Source organism: Elephantulus edwardii, unplaced genomic scaffold (assembly GCF_000299155.1).
Source record: "Elephantulus edwardii isolate Elephantulus edwardi_28Jun2011 unplaced genomic scaffold, EleEdw1.0 scaffold00170, whole genome shotgun sequence".
NCBI classification, from domain to species: Eukaryota; Metazoa; Chordata; class Mammalia; order Macroscelidea; family Macroscelididae; genus Elephantulus; species Elephantulus edwardii.
In genome coordinates this window covers 4442613-4456727 of record NW_006399920.1, presented here as the reverse complement: position 1 = coordinate 4456727, position 14115 = coordinate 4442613, and the positions used below count along the sequence as shown (strand labels likewise).

General features: G+C 40.8%; 1 protein-coding gene across 1 annotated transcript in view; it reads right to left on the bottom strand.

Annotated features, from left to right (window-relative positions):
• Positions 1-13963, bottom strand: part of BICC1 (BicC family RNA binding protein 1) — a 366487-nt gene extending 352524 nt beyond the window's left edge. Inside the window, exon 1 of the mRNA XM_006895579.1 lies at positions 13774-13963. Within this exon, the coding sequence (XP_006895641.1) occupies positions 13774-13963 (190 nt within the window). The remainder of the gene's footprint in view (positions 1-13773) is intronic.
• Positions 13964-14115: the final 152 nt, after the last annotated feature.

Below are 14115 nucleotides of genomic sequence, written 5' to 3'. Positions count from 1 at the left end.
ATTTTTTCCCAGTCTGTGGCTTTCCTTTTTACCCTGGTAGAGTTTTTGGATGTGCATAGGGATTTGATTCTTAGAAGGTCCCATTCATCTATTGTATACTCTTCTGGTTGTAGATAAAAAAATTTTTTTAATCATTCAAATTAGTAACAATAAAATTGTAAACTTTAAAGTTGTTTAAAAAGTAATGTTTAATAGATTAAAATAATGAATATAAAACAGGACTTACTACGACATTACTCATTGCCAACAAGTGATAATCAACTCACAGTTGACTGTTGGTTGAGGAAGCGATAGTACGTCTTCATCCTGCAGAGCTGCTGATGATTACAAGCACCCGGGAGCCCTGGCCTTTGGGTGAGCGGTGCAACTTCTTACTGACTAGGCCCCAGAGCTCCTGGAACCATACACAGTGCCCTATCATTTTAAGGAGTGGTCCTGGTGGAAGCGTGGTTAAGTGCTCAGCAACTTGCAAAAAGGCTGGGAATTCAAACCACCAGACACTCCATGGAAGAAAAATGTGCCATTTAGCTTCTATAAAAACTACAACTTTGGGAGTGCTAGGGGGACAGTTCAATTCTGTCCCACATGGTCACTACTTATATAGTTAGATTTGATCATCAGTAATGAGTATATTGCAGGAACAAAAATGAAAATACCTGTTAGGTTGGTAAAAGTACTGGCTATTCATTTTCTTTTCAAAGTTCTCTTAAGATTGATTTTATGTCGTTTCCATAATAAAAAGAAAACTGCATGTGGTTTGTTTTGTGTGCATGTATTTTATAATATAGTAAGTGGTGGTCTCATGGCTAGGGTGTTGCATTGCCAAACCAAAGGCATACAGTTCGAATTCAATAACTGCTCCTTGGGGAAAAGATGAGCATTCTCCTCCTGTGTGATTTACAGCCTCTAAAAACTCAGCAGAAAGTCACTTCCTATGAAGGGTCACTTTCTTCAGCTCCTACTGGAGAGCACATAACAGCAGATGCTATCTATTACATTAAACAAGACTCTAGAAAAACGAAACACATTCTGAATCTACCTTACAATAATAACGACTACATACACCCTCCACAGGAATATTTTCATTTAGGCTGGGTTTTCTAACTGGTTCATTCCGGCTCGACCTCTTGCTGAGTACTTGCATTGCCCACCCAAATAAACTGAATTAGAATTTATATTTTAACAAGGTGTATTTTGGGTGGATATGTGAATTCTCAGCAGAGAGTCCTGCGGGAATGAACTGGGAATGAGCCGGTTAGAAGCCTTGGTTTGTGTTACTTCCCCCAAAGTCCCTCCCACCAAGCCACTAAAAACAACACACCAGTCATCATTCAGGCTTCTAGACAAAAATGCTTCATGATGGCTTAATAGCATGGCAAAGGTACTGGTTCAAGAGTAAAAAGAAATCAAATAAAGAAAAGCTTTTCAGTCTCTCTTACTTCAATTATCTGTCCATTGTCTAACCACCTCACCATGTTTCTCAAAGTGTGGTCCCAGGACCACCTACACTAGACTCGCACAAGACTCTTCTCAAAATGCAGATTCCTACCACAAATCCCCGAGTCCCAAACCTACAGGACTGACATCTCTGGCAGAGGCCGGTGACTACCTTTTTAAATAAACTCCCCAGTGGTTTTTATGCCACACACATTTTAAGAAACATTGTTCCACATACAACTAAAGTTAAGATAAACATCATCTAAAACTTTTGGTAGAGCAGGCAAAAATGTACCTCTGGATTGGTAAATCATCCTCCCTGACACCACATCAAACTAGCCAGGTTTGGGGAGCGAGAGAATCCGTGGTCCCTTCTACCTCGCTGTGAACCTTTCCAGAGAAAACTCTGACATTTATCGAGAGCTCTAAAATATCCATATCCTTTATTTTCAAAAGGAATAATCAAAAATGTATAAAAAGTTTTAAGTAAAAAAATATTAGGAACAGAATTATTAATATTTATATCCACTTCTTGAAAATTTACCTTCCATACTAGTATCTGCTTTACCTACAGATACTTATTTTATTTCTAGTTTAGCAACGAGGAGATTTGAGGCTCCAAAAAGTTACTAACTTACTGGACCATCAGTTTAAAAAATGACAGAGCCACAATCCAAATCCAGAACCATTTTAGTACAAAGAAAATAACCAAATTTAAAAAAAAAAATTCCACCTGCCTGATCAATGACAAATGCACTAAATATCAGGATATTTAAATAAAGCAATATACAACAGCTAGGAATTATATAACCAATTAAAATTATGTTCAAGAATTTCTAATGGAATGGAAATATATCCATGCTATAAAGTTAAAAAGATGAAAGATGTATTCTGATTTTGAATACAGACGATCTCCTCCCGGGCGAATTACCGCCTCTGAAACCCCACTGGAGGGTCAGCTATGAGTGAGTTCTGACTCGATGGCAATGAGTTTTGAGTAACCATTTGTTCCATTCAGAGACTAGTCATGGCAAGTTGTTGTCATTGTGTGCCATCGAGTCGGAACTAACCCACAGCTGATCCTCGAGTGAGTCTTCAGAGGAGGGAACTGCACGGGTGGACACTGTTCACTGTTCTCCCCAGGAGCAGCTGATGGACTTCAATCATGTGCCTTTGGGATTGCAGCTCAGTTTCTTGGCAGAAGGCCACCGAGGAAAAAGATTTATAAATGTGAAACCTCCACAGAAGGTTTATAGTGATAGTTTTGGACATTTTGGATACCGTCCCAAATGTTAGTATAAAAGGGACTAAGTGTCAAATGGGAGGGTTTATTGCTCAGATCATTGCTGTTGTTGTTGTTAGGTGCCTTGAGTTAAGTGAGATTCACAGCGACCCTATGAACAAAAGATCTGACCTCTGTTCTATCCTGCACCATCCTCACACTTGCTGACACACATGAGCCCACTTCTGCAGTCACTGCAGCAGTCCACCTGGTCAAGGGTCTCCCTCTCCTTTGCTGACCTTCCACCATTCCTAGCATCATGTTCTGCTCCAAGGAATAGACGCTCCTAGCAACATACGTAAGTATGTGAGGCAAAGCCTCATCATTCTTGCCTCCAAAGAGCACTCCAGCTGCACCCTTTCCAAGACATATCTGTTTTTTATCTTGGCCATCCACAGGATGTTCAGTGCTCTTCTCCAGCACTGCAGCTCAAAGGTGTCAATTCTTATTCTGTCATCCTTATTCATTGTCCATCACCCAGATGCATATCAATGCACCTTAGTCCTCAAACGGACATCATTACTCCTCAATAATTTGGAGAGGCCCCTAACTGCAGAATTTCCCAGTGCAATGTGTCTCCTTCTGACTGCAGGTACTAAGGGTGTCAACTGTGGATCCAAGCAAGATGAAGTTGTTGACAGTTTCAATTTCTTCTCCATCCATCATGATGTTGCCTATTGGTCCAGTGGTAACAATCTTTTTTTCTTGGTATTGAGATGCAATCCATACTAAGAGCTGCATTCCTTGATCTTCCGCAATTAATGCTGCAAGTCCTCCTCACTTTCAGCAAGCAAGGTAGTGTCATTTGCATAACGCAGGTTATTGATGAGTCTCCCTCCAATCCTAATGCCACACTCCTCTGCCACACCGCAAAAGCTATCATAAGTAGCACTAAAATGGCGTCTTTCTCTGGGCAGTCTATTAATGCCGCACACTTTTAAACTGATGACTGTGCTTAGAAACACATTTATTTTTTTTTATGTATTACCATCATTGGCAGCAACATGTTAAATATTTTACATACATATGGATGGTCCCTATGACAACACTTTTATTCTTTATTTATGCCATAAAAGATAATTCCACTTAAGTATAACATTACCAAAAAATCTGGTGGCCTACTGGTAAGAAGCTGCACGGCAAGCCCAAAGGCAAGCAGTTCAAATCCATCAGCGGGGGACTGACATCAGGGTTGGGGTAAGACTGAGAAAACCTGGATAGATTATGTATACGGAATTGAAACAGATGAGGGAGAGAACCGTTTAAAAGCAATATATGCTAGGGTATTATTATTATCACAGGAATCCAGAATTAGGGTTGCATAGTGGAGTGCATTTGGGGCAGGGGGATTGTATATCAACGAAGAAGTTTATCTTTTGATTTTCAAAGAGAGGAACGAACTGGGGGGTGGGGGTCTAGAGAAAAAAGTGCAACAATGAATGAATGGAAATCTGTAAATGTTCATTAAAAAAAAAATTTTAAAAAAAAATCCATCAGTGGCTCCACAGGAGAAGGAGGGGCAATCTCCTCCCATGCAATTAAATGCTTCTGAAAATCCAGTGGAAGATTTGGTTGCTAGGGGATGGGTGACTTGATGGTAAACAACAAGATCTCCTTAGAAACAATGATGGAGAAAGGCTACCTAATCAGAGATAAGGACGATGACATTTCACCTGTCATACTGTGGGCATAATGTCAAGATGGGCCAGTCCTTGGAAAAGATAACACCCTGGAAAAGGTAGAGAGAGGGTCGGCAAAAGAGAGGACGGCCCTCAGTGAGATGGACTGAAACGTAACTGCAGCAATGGGCTTAGCGTGGCAGGAATGGTGAGGACGGTCCAGGACAGCACAAGGTTCCAATCTGTTGTTCGCAGGGTCGCTGTGAGTCATACTCAGAGCTCTTGACAGCACCCAACAACATCAACAGCATCTCCTACAAAAGAGGCCAGGAAGAAAGTGTATACCAAAGCCTCTAGCTGTAAAGGCTGGGCAAAGAAACAAGGTGGAATTCTTGGGGAAAAAGACTGCACTGTCAAAACTGAAAATCCTGACTTAATTTTGCTGTTGTTTTCTCTCTTCCCTGAATAGACATAGATCGCCTCCAGGCATAGAAACAGCTACATGGCAACTACAAAGCCAAAAAATGGCCGACTGAAGCTAGAGACCAGAAGAGAAGCAAAGAAAACTGTTTGGCTGCTTGATGCCCTTGGGCAGTTAGAGGATCTAAATGCCTAATCTCGGACTGATTAACTGAAAAAGATAAATTCCTGGCTTGATAAAGTCACTGTGCATTGAGATTTCTGTTTGCACAGGCAAATACATTCCTGCCTGCTAAAGTCATGAAAATGACAAACCTCTCTAGCTATGTTTTAACTTTCTTGTAACTTATCAATAATCAACTTACCCAAAACCCCACAAGTCCTCTAGAGATGAGATTTACTGGAAGTGTTTACTCTGTGCCATGAATTCAGGGCTTTAATCCCTACTTTGTTTTATCCTCACATGACTCTACAAGCAATGAAGTGAGGACCCTAATTGCAGGCTGGTTTGATGACAAGCCTGTGCATTAAAGTAATAAGCTAAACAATCTCACATGTACTTTATTCCTTTAGTCTAGAAAGCAATTTCAGGGACCACTGGTGGTATAGTGAATAAGGAGGTGCACTGTCAATCCAAAAGTACATGGCTCAAATCCATCAGCTGCTCCAAGGAGAAAAAGATGGGTAATCTCCCCTGCGACTTACAGCATTTGAAAGTCCATCAGAGGACCCACTATACATCGGATACTATTCAATGGCAATGAAAAGTAATAAATCAATTTTAATCATCAATTTTGCCCTCTGGCTTAACTATAACTGTCCCAATAAATGTACTAGTATTGCAGTGCAGCTTCTGGTTTTGGTCTTTTTTTTTTATTTATCATTTGTGTGTGTGTGTGTACCATCAAATTGGATCTGACTGGTACAGGAGGAGATTGCTCCTCCTTCACCAGCAGAGCATCTGGTGGATTCAATCAATGTACCTCTGGGATTGCAAGGGAGTTTCTTGCCACTAGGCCACCAGAGCTCCCTCCAATAAATGTTCGAATTTGAAGAATTCTACCAAAAATGAAATCTCATTTTCCAAAGAGCGCACACCACAGCTGAACAATAAAAAAAACAAGCAACACTGGCTTGGCCAATAATGGCCAAACACTGGCTTTCTATGTTTTGAAACTTTTATCCGCATGTAGGATGGTGATGCTGTGAAACTGATATTCACTAAGTCTCAAATGGCTGGGACCAAACTAAGGAAACACTTTATATGCATCATCTCATTTAGTGATCAAGGGAATCCCTTAAGGCAAGCTTTGTTCCAGACACCAATGAGCATCTCCAGGTCAGACCAACTGGAAGGGACATAAAATTATTTTGTTGTGGGTGTTAAATAAAAATTACTGTTGTTGTTATGCTATATGAGTACTACTAATAATGACCCTATTAACAACAGACCCGAACCCTGCCCTATCCAGTGCACCATCAGATCAACAGCTTATAGAGACTCAAAGAAGAATAGATCTGAACTTTGCCCTATCCTGAGACATCCTCACAATCTTTGATATGCTGGAGCCCACTGTTAGAGTCACTGTATCAATCTATGTTGTTGAAAGTCTTCCTCAACAAAAATAAAAATAGTAGGTGTGATTGGCTTGGGACCATTCAAGGCAAGGGCAATTAAAGTTTAAAAAGGATAGAAAAATAGTGTTTTTCCTATTAACTCTAGAATTCCTAACTCCTGAAAACGGCTTTTAACCAGTACTTTGTTTTTGAAATGTTGTGGGCTGTTAAATGTGTGGACATTTTTTTTTCCTAAAGAAAATTATTAAAGTACTACCCAGTAGGGCCAAAAAAAAAAAAAATAGTCTGACCTTGGACAAAATCTAGACTTCCACACTATTGCCTTAAAGGCCTTTCTTCAGGGTGTGCTCAACCACCTTCACAAGTGGCAACACATTCAACTATGAGCTACTAGGAATACCAATAATAACACAGATTCCTGTGAATTTTTCCTTAAGATCATTTCTTTCCCAATATACTCGATTTTTGTTTTCAATATAACAATATATTCTTTAAAGATTACATCATGCATTACAGTTTGTAATAAATATCTTATGAATTTGTTCAACAGGTTCTATGTAGCCAACTCAAAGGTATTTTACATACTTTTTCCCCCTCCTCTTATTACCAGGATATGGGCACAACTATTAGTTGCTTTTAGAGATGGAGCGTCAGGCAATTCATTCTCCTAGGCTTTCTTTTAAAAGGTAACTGCAAGATTCAATCCAGGTCAAATCCTGTGCCCTTACTCACTTAGCTCTGTCAGGCTTTTAATGTACGTTTATTGTTTATTAGCCTTGGTAAAGCCTTGGCTGGATCACTATACTGCTTTCCCATTTTCCCTTAGCTTCACTCCTACTTAGCTTCACTTAAGAGCAATGGTGTCTCTCTGGAGACTAAGGTGCGTCTGATACAGGCCATGGTCTTCACAATCACTTGTTATGCATCAGAGAGTTGGACAATGACCAAGGAGGATAGAAGGAGAATTGATGCCTTTGAGCTGTGGAGAAGAGTATTGAGAATACCATGGACTGCTAGGAAAACAAACAGATTTGTCCTGGAAAGGGTTAAACCGGGTGGCTCCTTGGAGGCAAGGATTCTGAGGCTCCGTCTAACATACTTTGGACATGCTGTGAGGAGAGACCAGTCCTTGGAGAAGGACATCATGCTTGGTAGGGTGGAGGGACAGCGCAGGAGGGGAAGGCCCTCTATGAGGTGGATTGATTCAGTGACTGGGATAATCAGGATGGGAGTGTCAGAGACAGTGCGATTGGCACAGGACAGAGCAGAGTTTAGGGCTGTTGTACATAGGGTGGTTATGAGTCGCAAGCGACTCGACAGCACATAACAACAACCACCACCACAAATTTCACATGTATTTTTTGCTTCACCAATCTGTAGACCAATCTTTAAGTTTGTTGGTATCAAAGGGATCACATTATAGCTCCTCTTATTTTAATCAGTGACATGTGAGAATCTCTGATTTAGCTACTAGTTCCACTACAGAGTAAATAGGCATACAGTAAACTGTCCTAGTTTACACACTATAAAATGCAGCATAATTTTTTTGGTGAAGGAGAGGAAGACCCTCAATCAGGTGGATTGATACGGTGACTGCTGCAAAGAAAGGGCTTTTGTATGTCAGGAAGTATGAGGATGGGGCAGGATAGAACAGGGTTCAGATCTTTTGTTCATAGGGTCGCTATGAGTCATGCTCCACTTGACAACAACTAACAACAATATCCTAAAACCTACAAAATGTCAACCTCAATTCCTGAAAACAGGTCATTATGCCCTGGTAACATATCCTTCTCACTTCTTCTGCTAAAATTTAAGGAATTCAGAAGTGTGAAACTGCCCGTTTCCAAACTTTATGTAGAAGTTTTTAATTTTATGATATGTGTGTATGTTTTCATTGTAAGAAGAGAAATATTATTATGCATATGTGAGTCCCATGTTCCCCTACGGGTCACCTTCTCAATACTCCACTTATTACTCAATCTTCTGACCATTTCTTAAGTCTCTGAGCTTGTTCTCTGTAGAACATTTGTATAAGTCACATTAATTTACATTAATACACAACAAGATAACCTTACAAAAATCATACAGATTTCTAAGATCTCTATTAAATAAAAATATCTTTTAAAATGTCTTTTATGCTGTCTAAGGTACCCATTCCAAACTTGTCTATTCCCTTCTAAAATCTTAACTAATATTGAAAATAAGTCCCTAGAAAAAAAAAAAAAGAAAAGAAGTCCCTATTTCCACGTTGGAGCCCTCAACTGCCGGTGGGATTGTAAAATATAATCATTGTGGAAACGAGTTTAGAGGATACTTAAAAAATTAAATACAAGATTACTATATGATCTAGGAATTTCATTCCTAAGTATATTACCCAATAGAACTGAAAGAACAAAAACACACCAATGATCACTGCAGCATGATTCACAAGCACTCCTGAAGAGTCCAACAAATAAACAAACTTGTGTCCAATAAATAAATACATAAACAAAAGTGATATATTTATGAATTACACAAAGAAATGAACCCCGATACATGCTACAAACATCAATGAAATGAAAACATATTGGCAAATGAAAATACATGACCCCATCATGAAACAAATGCCCACTGTTATGTGACCCTGCTTTTATGAAATAGCTAGAATAAGTAAATGTATAGAAACCAAAGTTTCTCAGTGGTTACTAGAGGCAGGGAGAGGAGAAAAAAGCAAAGTAATGGCTTGGGAGGCAGAGAGTTTTGATTTGAGAAAATCAAATCCAGTGCTGTCGACTCCACTCTAATTCACATGAGCCCTGCATCACGTTTCCACCGCTGCAAGTTTTAACGAGAAGAGACTGGTGGGCTCAGACTGCCAATCTTTCAGTCAACATCCTAACTATCTATCTTGAGTTTCTACTACAGGAATGGAAAACTGTTAAGCCAATACTGGCGATCAAGTCATAACATATTAAATGTTACTAATGTCACTAAACTATACATGTTTTTAAAAAGCTGAAATGGCTATTTTGTTAGATATACTTATTACAATAAAACGCCACAAGTGCTGATAAATGTCATTTATGATTTTAACACCAAGGAAGATTTCAGATAACCTGTATAGATGTTTCAAAACAGACAAAGAAAACCACACCAAGCTGACTGCTGCTGAGGGAAGTACAATAGTGACCGTCCATCAAGTGTCCAAAGCTCTAAGTCCTAACAGGATGAAACTGCTCATTTTTCTCCCATGAAACAGCTGGTGGGTTTGAACCACCAACCTTTCAGTTAGCAGTCCAACAAGTTACATACTACACTAAAAGGGGAGGAAAAAAGCTAGTTCTTATCCCTGACACTTTCTTGAAATGATATGATTTATGAAATATCTATCAAAATTACTTGGGGGCAAGGTAAGGATATGACACTGAAACAAAATTTATTTCAATAGCTGATGAAATAAACATGTGTCAAGTTTGTGGGGGACTGCTGTTTTCTTCACTTTTCTACAAGCTGGAATGTTTCATCTAAACACACACACACACACATTTTGGGGTGTTTTGTTGTGGTTTTTTTTTTTTTTAAAAAAAGGGTATTTTCCTTCTTTGACCACTACCCTACTGTCTAGTTTTCAACCTCACTGAATTTTTGGTCCACTGCATAGAAGAATTTCTCTAGTAATAAAAATACAGCCCATTAAAGATTAACTTGCCCCCAGGACAGTCTCTCTGGAAACAAATTCCAAGCATTATAATCACCAATTTGCACTCTGTCTACTTAAAGGCAGACAATCATATTTACTCTGAATTAACCTGAAAACTTTCACATATTTCATAAGAGCTGTAAGAAGGAAAACAGCAAGTCCAAATAAAAATAACCAGAAATTTAACAACGCAAATACAGGTTTTATTGACTCCACATTTTTCTAGTAATATTTTCACACAAGAATACTTAAAAATATTAGAATATGCTGATTTGCACAATTCCCTGCTGACTATTATCTACCTTCTTTATATAATTATCAAATTCTTTAAATTTTATATTATTCAAAATTCATCTGTTCCTTAAATCAAGAATACACTTTGAATTAGAATCTGTAATAGGTACTAAAAAAACTTTGAATGTTGTTATTGTTAGGTGCCATCGAGTACAACTCATAGCAAACTTAGGAAAAACAGATGTGAACCTTGTCCTATTTAGTGCCATCCTAGTCATCTCTGACACACATGAGCCCATAAGTGAAGTCACAGTGCCAAATTTATGATGTAACGCTTGTTAATACTAATAACTTTAAAAGCAAATATTGTTTCTTTACCAACCTCTTATCAATCGAGATAGAGTGACCCCAACAATAGAGCTGAGCTTGGTAGAGACAGTGAGGACGCAGCAGGACAGGGCAAGGGTTTGACCTACTTACTGGTCACAGTTGAGTCAGTGGCACCTACCAACAATAAGCTCTCATCACTCACCCAACACAGAAGTTTCAACTTCACAGGTATTATGTCTATCAATTCTCACAAATCCCTTAAGAACAACCAATTATCAGTCCCATTTTATAGATAAGCAAACTGCGGCAGTGTGAGCATCAGAACTTCCCTAAATTACACAGGGATTTGAACCCAGGTCTGGTTGATCTCAATGCTCACGTTTACTGTAACCACCTGGCATAAATCGATAAAGTTCATAATGACGTACGGCTCGGGAACTGGGCTTACTTCTTCAAACACAGGGATCCTACATAGTTTGATGGTGGGCTTCGGGATGTGTACACCATAAGATGCCTTGGTGCATTTCACATTATCATTAAACATGTTCAAAGTTTATTTTATTTGTAGGTGATTAGGAAAAGTTAATAAAGGCACTATATTTGACCACCGAAGAGTTACTAAGGATGAAACCTGGATATTTCCATTATACAAAAGTTTTTAATAAAAAAATAAACTCTTTTAAACAACATACACACTTATTACGTAGATACAGTGGGGAGCTCTGTGGCGTATTAAGGAGTTAAGGAATTGCACTGGCAACCCAAAGGCGTTTCGTTGGATGGGCTGGAACCGATCAGCTGCTCCATAGGAGAAAGATGGCCTAGCTCCTCCCTTGCAAATTACAGCCTCTAAAAACCCACTAGCCGATCACCTATGTGAGTTCAGACTCTACAGCACATAAAAACAACATGCCAAACATTTTCCCTACAAAAGAGACACTGTCATCCAGTTATTCTGATTCACAGCGCCCATCCATCAAGCTTCTGAGATTTCGAAGGCTGTGAGCCTTAAGGAGAAGACACTTCCCACCAGTTCTCCACAGAACAGCTGAAGGATTCTAATTACCCGTATTTTGATTAACAGTGCAACATGCTTCAGATTTGGCCACTAGAATGCCTTACAAAAAATAAAGGCTTCAAAATGAAAAGATACCTTCACCTCTCATTTATTAAAAACAAGTCTGCTTGTAAAGTGCAACACATGCACATGTGCTGCCCAGAAGCCAACGTCACTGTCATCTTCTATATATGCACAAGCAAACTAAATAGCAGAGGCCAAGCACGATTAGGCCTTTCCTTCCCAGAAGCAGTTCTGTTAGCATACTCCACGCTCTGCAATCCTCTCTCGCGGTTCAAATGCACCCGCAAGCTTCTGACTTGACAGCAATGAGGTGTCTCTTTTTCCTTTTTGCTACTCCAAACTCATGCCAAAAAAAAAAAAAACAAACCACCAAACTGAAAACGTGTTGAAAGGGGCAGGTTATACGCTCATCAGTCCAACCCAATTCATCTTGCAACAATACTTTCTCTAACATAATATTTTGTTTTAGAATCAGAAGAAACTAGGAAAATAATATGGACCAATTAAAATAATTAAAATGAGTTACTGCAATGTAACAGGGACCCTGATTTCTAAAAGTGCCTGTAAGTGGCCTAGTTGCAAGAAACTGTGCTGCAATCTCAAAGGCACGTAGTTTGAGAACACCAGCCGTTCCAAGGGAGAAAGAGGGACAATCTCCTCCCAGGCAGTTAATCAACTGCCTCTGGAAGCCAGCCGGAGGGAGGGTCTGCTATGGGTTGGTTCTGACGTGACAGTACATACAGCAGAAGTTCAGCACAAACTTATTTGAACAGTTTATCACAGAAAATTACATATTTTGAAGACACAGAGAGTGAAAGACAGACATGGCAAGCATCATGGATGTTTATCAATAGAAATAAGCAACACGGGAGATGAGTTTGTAGTACATCCAAAAAGAACATGCCAAATGTTCCTGCTATTTTTTCCCACTAAGTTACTGTTTTGGAAAACATGTTGTTCTGTCTTCAAATAACCTGCTTAATTGTTTTTAAATGCCGCTGCATTTCCACGAGCGCTAAATCGCTCCCATTCTGCGATGCACTGACTGATAAAGTCAAAGTAAGTTATGCATAAAGCCACAAAAGAAAGTTTGGAAAGCTCCAGTCCTCCTATGATAGGAGCTACTGAATCTTCAAAGTGCTATCCTTTGAATCTTCACCAAGCCTGTGAGTTCCTCTAATTTTACCAGTGAAAGTCATTCAAATGATCTCATTCTTTCTATGGATGAGAGAAATGAACTATATTCATGGCTAAGTTAGCCATATAATGAACATATTTAGAGAAGGTCAAAATGACCTTGGACATTTCAGCATTCACACGGAGGAATTCAATTCTCACGTTATAAATCAGTTCATATTTAATTTTGTATGGCTGAAACTGGTAAAGTTCCAGAGAAGCGTAAGGGGTTGTATTTAAAAAAAAAAAAAGCACAAATAGTGAAAGGCAAAAAGTCACATAGAACGGCAGATTTTTCTAAAGTGAGTGTAACTCAAGATGTGTTTTAAAAGCCTGGCAGAGAGATGATGGACACACGCTGTCCTGAAGCCCAGCAGCACGGCCCTGACAGCAGCCCCAAGTTTGGCAGCTCCCTCCAGCCCCTGCCCTCACACTCCTGTCTTAAGCCTTGACATCTGCAAAGCGTTTCCCAATAGCCAGACAAGGCCCCTCAGCTGGAGGAAGTGGATACTGACAAGGGGCAGAGTCAAACACAAACAGCCAGAGAGAACTCTAGGCTGTCAGAGAGAAGAGACAGCTCACGTTTGCTGTGAACAGTCACAGTGAGCCTGGATGGCACAGACCAGGTGTTGGGGCTAAAGATGGTATCTCCAAAGTCCGGAAGGCAAACTTGGGCGCGCCCAAACAAACTTGGCCTTCGGCTTTTAAAAGCTAGTGTTAACCGAGACTCCCGCTGCCCAGAGCGGTGTGCACTTGAGAGCCCCATGGGGTCTCCACCGCCTGGAAGTCCTCCGGGTCCCGGTTCGGCTCCACGGAGGAAGGAACCCTGGCGCCCAGGGGACTGTGGTCCAGATGACTGCGCCAGGAACCGGACAGGAATGTCCGGGAAGGAGTTGGGGGTTCAGTCTGGGAGTCCGAGGACGCGAGGGATGCCTACCTTGTAACATGGCCTCAAGTTTCTTTCTGTCCACGCGGAAGCGCTCCTCGCTCCACTCGGAGCTGTGCAGGGGCGCCCCGGCCACCAGGTCGTCCTCGGAGCCGGGCATGGGCGAGTCGGTGCTGCGCTCGCTGTTGGAGCCCGGGTCCGACTGTGCCGCCAGATAGCTGGGCTCGCCCTGGGCGGCCATGGTCGGCGGGCAGCGCTCCGGCTCGGGCTCGGGCTCCGGCTCCAGCAGCGGCCGCCGCTCTGCCTGCGCCGCCTCTGCTCGCCCGCCGGACACGACTGGCTCTCTGCGCCGCGGTGCTAGCTCGTCCCCAGGCAGCCGCCGCCAACGCCCTT